Raw genomic sequence first — 9,441 nt, forward strand, 5'->3', positions numbered from 1 at the left:
TGTCAAACCTCCACCATCAGGTCAGATCCAATCTTTCTTTTTCCATTCTTTCCGTTCTACGGTAATTGGTCGATAGGTCCCCTCGAGCTGATTCTCCTTTAATAATTCCTTCCCTTGATTGATTTTGAGGCGGCTTGTTGATTTCAGATCGCCCACACACATATATATTGATGAAATATGACTAAAGTAGCGAGGTGGTACTGTCTTTTTCTAATATGAAGTCGAATCCTCTCTGATTCGCAGGTGGAGAGTTTGATCCCAAGCGGTGATGATTTTATTTTTGCCTCCTCTGCCTCAGGCAGAGGAACGGAGAGTGGCGGCAAGGGCAGCCGCCGGCGCGATGACGAGAACCCAGGGGTGGACACACGGGAGATCGGGTGCTCGCGCGAAGCCTCCTGCAGCACGGTCGCCCACGAGCCCACCCGGAGCTGTCGCCCCCGCTGAAATGTGCCGCCCCGCTGCCCGTGAAATGCGCCGCCCCGCTGCACTGGAAAGGAAGCTGTCTGGATAAAGAAAGGATCGCGGGCTGAATTCTTACGAACGTAGGGGCGTTTTTGTAAAAACGAATCGTTTTTGCAGCTTCACTTAAACGGGGACCGCGGGTTGAATTGTCAAAAACAGAAGTGCTTTTTTGCAAAATTACAGACGACGTACGACCAGAAGCAATAGGCGCTTTATTAGTAGGGAAAAACTAGCAAATATGCCCGTGCATTGCAACGGGAGAAAAACTATCAAATTATGCAGGAGTGGTAGATAATGGCTTTTAAAATGCCAAGGTGAGATAAGGGCTTTTAAAATGTCATTTCAAAAACTATGTTTAAGTGATGTCATGATGAGATAAGAGACTTTTGAAAAGTCATTTCAAAAAAAAAAGTGATGGTTTGAACACGATTTGATTTCCTAAGACGCCACAACGAATTAGTTTTGGCTGAGTAAACTGCATTGATGGACCCTGCCTAAGCTAGGCTGATGAATGATGTATATAATCTTGACCTAGCGTCGCGGTGGTTGTCATAACAATTACCATGGTACCAGAATAGACATAGTTGTGTATGGAGGCAAAATATACATTTAGTCATTTTTATATAGTTTACAAAAACTAACCCATAGAAAGTTGTGTCAATATTTTTTGGCTTCAGCATCGTACGAAACATGGAAACCTTTTTTTTACCCGATGCGAGGGACTAAATAAAATCATAAATTGACCTCTACAGATCCCCTATTAAAACTTCTACACAGGTGATGTTTCGTTTCGTTCATCATTTACGGGCCTGTTTTAATTTTGGAAACATTTCAAAAAAATCATGTATATTTTTTTCTAATTCCAGAATGTACTTTGAATACTGGATTTTTTAAAAAAAAATCATGTTTTTTTTCATGAACATCTAGTTGATATTGTGATTTTTTTTCTATGATATGCGATTTTTCTTTGAAATCATGAACAATTTATGATTTCTCAATAAAACTCGCACCTTATTGAAATTTGGTTCTTTTGAAAATCCAGAATGATTGTAAAGAATGAAAAACAAAAACAGAATTAAAAAGGTAAAAAGCAAAAAAAAAACGAACCCGCACATGGGCCGGCCCATTAGCGCGTCGAGGAGGAGGAGGCACGCCATGTACATTTTTTTCTAATTCCAGACTACTGGATTATTATTTTAAAATCATGATTTTTTTTTATTTCATGAACATCTATTTGATATTCCGAATTTTTTTATGATATGCAAACAATATTTTGAAATCATGAATATTTTATTACTTCTCAATAAAGCCCGCAGCTTTTCGAAATTTTATTCTTTTAAAAATACTGAATTAATTTAAATAAGAAAAAAATAAAAACAGAAATAAGGAAATAAAAAGCAAAAAAAAATAGAAAACAGGCCCACCCCCAGCCAACTATGGGCCGGCCTATTAGCGCGCGCGGGTGGAAGACCTGCGTGGCAAAAAGGGAGAAAAAGTTGTAGTCAACAGGGATCGAACGCCGGTCTCCTATGTGGTAGGCCGACGCCCCGGCCATTGGGCTACCGGTGGGCTTGTGCAATATAAGTGTATTGCTCTATAAGAACTAAACCCGCGGTGATTTTGAAATAAATCCGAATCATGTTACTTATGGATGGCATGGCGGGTAATTTATGCCAAATTCCAGTGCAATTTCTATGACGGACGACCAGAAGCACTATTTGCTTTATTAGTAGGTAAAGATTAGGGATAGGGATTAGGGATAGGGATTAGGGATTAGGGATTAGGGATTAGGGAATTAGGGAATTAGGGATTAGGGATTAGGGATAGGGATTAGGGATTAGGGATTAGGGAAGAGGGAAGATATATATATATACTAGAAGAACACCCGTGCATTGCAATGGGGCCACATTAACTTTAAAAGTTCAATATTAATATTCTCATATATATCAAGTGACATTGGCGACCTTTTTTATCATCAATTCCTCACACACACTCTCTGCCTCCCTCTTCCTCACTCTCTCCCCCTCTCCCTCTCTCTCTCTCTCTCTCTAACACACACATATCCATCTTATTGGCTACGGGACCATAATCCATCTATTTCACACACACAAGCTAGTACATAACAATATGGATTATGTGTATTATATTTGCCACCACAACTGAGGGAATTAATTTCATGTAAATCGGCCAGCCACAGCTCCAAGAATACGCGGAGGAGGTGGCCCGGGTCAGCGTCGGCGCCGTCCGTCACGGGCCACGGGCCCGCTTCCAATCGCGTCTGCGCGTCGGCCACCCACGCCGTGTCCTTCAAGTGCCACTTCCACCACACCAACTCACAGGGTCACGGCCATGGCCAGGGCCAGGGAAGCCGCCCTTCTTTGCCCCCTTCACCGGCCGCGGCCAACGCGGTGCCGCGGCACCCGGCCTCGCCGTCCTCGTCCTCCAGCACCGTCGCGACCCAATGACGCAGCCCAAGCATCGGCCTCGAGAATCAAGAACGCTCGACAACGTAGAGGGAAGGAAAGATCATATACATGTCATAAGAAAGGGAGTTTATTTACTGCTCCCTCGATGTATTGTTTCCTTTGTTTGGAGATTGATTACCATCCGTGAGTTAAGATAAGGTTTACGTGATTGAGCGATTTTTTGAAAATCAATTATTTGTTTTCTAATTAATGTAACTGAGTGATTTAAGGTAAGGTTAATTAATTTAGATTTGATCTTTAGAGATTGTTCGTGATTGATTCTACATTACTAAATAACTTGCGCCAGTATGAAAAGTTCTGATCTGTTTAGATTTCTTTCGTTGCGTGAGAGGGTGACGCGAAAATAAACCGATGAAGTGAGGGGAGGGAACGAAAAAAATCTACGAAAAAAAACCAGCGAAGGTGGGAGGAGGTACCAAAAAAAACCATGGAAGGTGGGAGGAGACTACCAACTGTTTCATTAGGAGTAGAAATTATTAGAGATTAGAGATTATTTGTTTCCTGAAAATCTATTATTTGTTTCCTAAAGCAAATTGCATTAATGAGAGAGATTTCGTAGATTTGGTTAAGGTAGGAAAGAATCTATTATTTGTTTGCTAAAGCAAATTGCATTAATGGGAGGGATCCGTTGATTTGGCTAAGGTAGGAAAGAATCTATTATTTGTTTGCTAAAGCAAATTGCATTAATAGAAAAGATCCGTTGATTTGGCTAAGGTAGGAAAGAATCCATTATTTGTTTCCTAAAGAAAATTGCATTAATGAGAGAGATTTGTTGATTTGGCTAAGGTAGGCAGTTTTTGCGGTTCGTGGCGGCTTAGTGTGAGGTGAGACGAGGTACCAAAAAAAACATGGGAGGTGGGACGAAAAAAACCTGGGAGGTGGGAGTTGTCCCTGGTTAACCTACGAAATTTCGTAGATTTTTTTAGGACAAAAAAAAACCATGGAAGGTGGGACTAAAAAAACCTGGAAGCGAGACTACCAACTGCTCCCTTAGGAATAGAGATTTTTCTTATGTGTAGGAAGAAAAATAGCAATGTTGGATACACCATTGATAGGTAATTGAATTGCAGGTAGAAAGTATACCAATAATTTTACATATACATTTTGACCGAAGAAAATTATGCTTCCAAAAGGGTGGAAATTTGTTTCCAACAACAATCACTTGTACTTCCAATGTGAACAAAATCTGAATCACGTGTGGCTACTACACATATGGTATCCTTCAACCCGGCCAAATGCAAGACCGCTGGAGCACAGCCGACGTAGCACGCATGAGAGCATCGCTACCACGCAGCCACATTGAAAAGGGACCTCATGAGTCTATAGCATGCAGCCCCAATTACAGGCTTCAACGAGCAGAGCACGACCATACCACTTCAAGCAGCAATACAAAATGTCTGACGAGGAGTAGCAGAGGAAACGAAGGTCTGCACACCGGCGAAATTACAGTGCCACACCGGCCAGATTGGGGATGCAGCGCGACGAACGGATCACAAGGAGCGTTGTGGGGGCATGAAGCACACATGCACATGCTTAGCCATCAAGGCGACATGGTGTGTGCGTTCTTGCCGGAGGACTTGCTGGTCGAACGTAGATGCGGTGGTGCGATAAGAGCGAGGTTGAAGCGAGGAGGATCCAGATGGCAGGTGTGGCAGAGAGGGTGGCGAGGTAGTTGATTAGGGTTTGATGGTGGATGTGAGGATGATTCGGAGGGGTTATATAGTACAGCCAGGTGTTGTTGGATGCATGGCTCCAAAATGATTGGTGAGATGCTGGTCTGACGAAAGCCATGTATTAGACGTCTCACAGGAATAGTTTTCCTTTATATTTATAGCCTTATCATACCTGGATTGATTTATTGTCATATAATTACCATATTCGAAATTTCCTGAGTTATGACCTTACCATACCTGGATGGATTTATTACTATAATAATCATATTTGAGATTTCTGAGTTTATAGCCTTACCATACGTGGATTATTTGTGATTGATTACCATAAATACATTGGGTGTTGCCGGTTAGACGAGAAAAGAGGAAAACCGGTGAGAGGGTGGTGGTGGGAGGTGGGACGAAGAAAAACCAGACGAAAAAAAGCCAGACGAAAATAAATCGTGGAGACTATTCACCAACTCAGATTTCCTTCTCTTTCGCTGAACTCGGGAAATCCTTCCTGCATGTGACGCACGGCCTTAACTGCCCTGCAATCTCCACGATTATCTTCCCTACATACACGTGATTGTTTCCTTCTCATTTGTTAACAGATTGGCTAGCACCATTATATATCGGGAGCAAGAAAATCGCCCGGGATATCGCTCCATTTTATTGAATTGATTGTGTCTGGTTACCTTAAGTTAATTGATTGCGTTTGGAAAGAATTGATTGTCATGCATGATTGCGTTTGGAAAGAATTGATTGTCATGCATGAATCAGGGACGTAAGGGGGGAAACGGAACCTGACTGCGTGCGGTGAATGGGGTGGGGTAGGGGTGGGGATGGTGTGATGAAAAAAACCGGTTGAAAAAAAACCATGGTAGGTAGGACGAAAAAAAACCTGGAAGCGAGACTACCAACTGCTCCATTAGGAGTAGAGATACTAGCAAAAGAGTCTGTGCGTTGCAACGGGAGAAAAAACTCAACACACACTCTTAACCGAACAACCATCACTCAAGACCACAATAGGTCCATCTCCTTTATTTTAGCGATACATCATATTTGTGTTGCCGCTTATCCTTGTTCCCACCCTCGCCGGCGATGGCCTTAGTGTTCACACAAACCAAAACGTGTTAGAATGTGGTTAATCCTAAGACGTCTCTTTCTCCCTCTGTCCTCCCTCTCCCTCTCTCTCGCTTTCTCTCACACTCGCGATGAGAAATCTGTTGTTTTCCCCTGTGACGTATTCAGAGGTATGCATGTGTAGTTCTCGATGTTTTCTTTTCCCTATATGATTATAGTGGGTGTTTATTTGCAATCCGGATCGCCGTCTGTATCAAAGAAAAATGGATCGTGCGCTATAATTATAAGTTTCCTTTCAAAACAATATTTAAAAAATATTTAATAGGTAAAATTAACATCACATACAGATTTCACGCATTTTTCTAATCAAATTTCATATATAACATATTAAAAGTCGGATACGGTTTAAAAGATGCGTATAATTTAGAAAACCATTTGTTTGAATTAAATATCTTTCAAAATAATATTTATAAATACTTAACAGGTTAAAATAATCTTATATTCATATTCTACATATTTTTCTAATCAAAATTCATATATAACATGTTTAAATCGGAGTTACAGTTTAAAAGATATGGATGATTTAGAAAAGCATTTGTTTGTATTAAATATGATCCGCGAATAGAATACCTAAAAAGCCAAGGGGGTTTTTGAAAAACTGTAAAATAACGGTTCGGAGTGACTTAAATCTGGACTGCGGGTTGATTTCATGTAAACGCAGGGGCTTTTTTGCAAATTGGCGCGACGGACAGGCAGAAACCCTGCGTAACTAGTAATAGTAACTAGTAAAAATGCCCGTGCGTTGCACCGGGTGAAAAATAAAAGAAATTATTTTGTTTTTTCCACTCTAGATTTTGCCAAAAAAAATTATGCCAGTCTAGATTTTGACATTTCATTTTTTCACTCTTATTTTTTGACAATTATCACAATTGTCATTATGTGGCAAAAGCAAAATAATTTATTTTATTTTTGCCACTCATAACTTTTGATAATTATCACAGTTGTCATTTCTAATTATCACAATTGCCACTCAGAAAATTTTGCTTTTGCTACGGGAATGGCAATTGTGATAATTGTCAAAAACTAAGAGTGGCAAAACTGAAAATGTCAAAATCTAGAGTGGCATAATGAAAATTGGCAAAATCTTGACTGGCAAAATAAAAATAATTCCCGAAAATAAAATACAACCTGCTCCACGTGCCATTATGCAGCACTTTTTTAATCCAATTTTTGAAATCCTCGGAAATAAGGTTACACTTTGGACCATGAAATTTGGACGTACCCTAACAACGTTCGTCGTGACCTATTTTAGCTCCGCACTTTCATTTTGTCCTCGTGAGGGCAAAATTTCTTCTCCTTAAGTAATAATTATTATTTTCTAATATTTCACTCACATATATTTTAGTTACTATTATATAATGATAATTTATTTGTGATATATGGTCTGCATGCCCAATAAATTACTATTATATAATGATAATTTATTTATGATATACGGTCGGCATGCCCAATAAACTATGACGGTACCAAGAAATCATTATCGAAGCTCACCGGAACAAATTATTTTGTAAATTTTTATGGGGAAATTCTTTTATAATGCTAGCTCGTAGAGCAACATCTAGCTGCTTCTAGTAATGCACCACAACATCTAGTAGTAGCAGCTCGTTAAAAAAAGCAGTAGGGACAGCACCGATTCCCAGAATTCATCGTCTCACCGCCGAGTAGATGCCCCTTCTCTTGTCCACACATTGCTATTCCTCCACAAGCCCACATCACTTAGGCTCTGTTCGGTTTGCAGGATCAGAAAACATGGGAACAAAAAAATGTAAAGGAATAGGGAAAACAAGCACATATGAAACTGAGGAATTTTAAACAGAGAAATAGTCAGGAGTGAACCGTTCGGCGGTGATCAAAAGAAGCTGCACATCACCTCAGTTGTGACCCGTACCTTGGGTGTTTTTTATTTGGCTGCAGACTTGACTCTCTCACACTCCATGCCATATAATGAATATTTTATTGAATTAGACGTCAGAACCAGTGTGTTGCCTCGGCCAACCGCGATAAACAAGAGGTCTGACTGGATGTTTCTTTTCCCGTGAAATCTGTAGGAATCACACAGGAATCGAGACATTCCAAAGTTTTACTGCTCATTTTTCCTTCACTCCGAACGCACCAAAGGTAGAAAATAGCACAGGATCAGATTCCTTTGAGTTTTCCTCCGGACCGAACGCAGCCTTAGTGCTACTTCGCCTCCATCTTCCTTCTTCTGCTACCTCAACACCCAGCTCTGCTCCTACTCTTCCTCAGCTCCCTCCTACTAACGCCTGGTCGTGCTCCACTCCCAGCTATGACGGCCACATGAGCTCCACCCGCACCAACACGAGACGACGAAGCTGACGTCCCGTGCTCCGTATACCTTCGTCTGCTCATGATTCGACCTCCTATTACTCCACAACGACACCAACCCATACTCCCTTCCCTTCCACAGCCAAGCAACCGCTGCATCAGGCACGGGTACGCATGCCGACTGCCTGATCTGGTATGGATGCGCGCGGTAGCTCCTCCCACCCCTGATCTTTCCTTGGCAAGCTCACATCTCCACCTGGTCCGCAACAGGAGACGCCGCGCTGGGTGTTGTAGCTACGGAGGTCATCGATTGGGCGAAGGACGCCCAGTGGCAGTGGGAAGTGACCCGAGGCGAGGTGGAGTCAGCAAGGCGGCAGAGGTTGGGCCAAAAATCTCTTTTCTATGTTCTCCGCGTACACAAAACTGATTATCTCCTTCTCGTATCCTGCAGTGGCGAGATTCGGGATTGATGGATCCGACTCCCGACGCTGCGAGCCCGTGTTGCCCAGATCTTGACGACGGCGAGCCGAGGTTGCCTACGGGCGGCGGGTGGCGCTCCCGTGGCGAGGATGGCGGGGCCTGGTCGGATCCGGGCGGATCTGGCCGGGATGGATATATTTCTGGCGGATTTGGCTTGGAGGCAGCCGGATCTGGCGAGATTGAGGGCCGATGGCGCCATGGTCCTCCTGGAGATCCCTGCTCACCGAGAAAGAGAGACAGAGGTGAGAGGAGATCAAGATGAAGGAGGAGATGGGCGAGGCGGCGGAGCGGCCGGAGCTCCGGCGGCGAGGCACGGTGGAGGTGTGGGGTCGCCGGCGAGGTGGCTTGCGGGTGCGAGGGGAGCTGGGCGAGGCGGCGGAGCAGCCGGAGCTCCGGCGGCGGGGCACGGTGGAGGTGTGGGGTCGCCGGCGAGGTGGCTTGCGGGTGCGAGGGGAGCTCTGGTAGGAGGAAGCTGCGGGAGGCGGAGCGGTCCAGTTCGGGCTGGATTTCTAGGGTTATTTATGTAAAAGTGAAAGTTTTCTTAGAATCCACTAAAGAAAGGACTACGGGTTCAATTTTGAAAAAGTACAAGGACTTTTCTGCAAAATCACCGACGACGTACGACCAGAAACGATCGGTGCTTTATTAGTAGGTAGAGATATATATAGCAAACATGCCCGTGCGTTGCCACGGGAGAAAAATCATCCCTCGTACACATAGCAACGACATCAGCATATCCCTTGAATCTTTTACGATGACGCATGACAAACAACATAATAAGTTGTATTATTGCATATAAAAACCTAAAAATCGGATGATTTTTCAAGTGTACTCAAAGTGTTTCCAACTTATTAGATAATGAAAATATCAACCTAGTTGTCGCTATCTCTTTACAACTTTATTGTAATTACTCCTCGGTGATGCCCAACAAA

The 9,441-nt window shown here is 42.9% G+C and overlaps 1 protein-coding gene across 1 annotated transcript; it reads left to right on the forward strand.

The window, feature by feature from the left end:
• Positions 1–7,977: 7,977 nt before the first annotated feature.
• LOC119323929 lies at positions 7,978–8,865 on the forward strand. Its single transcript, XM_037597642.1, has 2 exons — positions 7,978–8,408; positions 8,481–8,865. Exons 1-2 carry the CDS (start codon positions 8,112–8,114, stop codon positions 8,769–8,771), a joined length of 588 nt encoding a protein of 195 aa, XP_037453539.1. The 5' UTR covers positions 7,978–8,111; the 3' UTR covers positions 8,772–8,865.
• Positions 8,866–9,441: the final 576 nt, after the last annotated feature.

Source organism: Triticum dicoccoides, chromosome 6B (assembly GCF_002162155.2).
Source record: "Triticum dicoccoides isolate Atlit2015 ecotype Zavitan chromosome 6B, WEW_v2.0, whole genome shotgun sequence".
Classification (NCBI taxonomy): Eukaryota; Viridiplantae; Streptophyta; class Magnoliopsida; order Poales; family Poaceae; genus Triticum; species Triticum dicoccoides.

Coding starts and splice junctions, on each gene's coding strand:
- LOC119323929 (XM_037597642.1), top strand. CDS start 8,112: ATGATTCGACCTCCTATTACTCCACAACGACACCAACCCATACTCCCT. Junction 8,409..8,480: donor GAGTCAGCAAGGCGGCAGAG/GTTGGGCCAAAA, acceptor CGTATCCTGCAG/TGGCGAGATTCGGGATTGAT.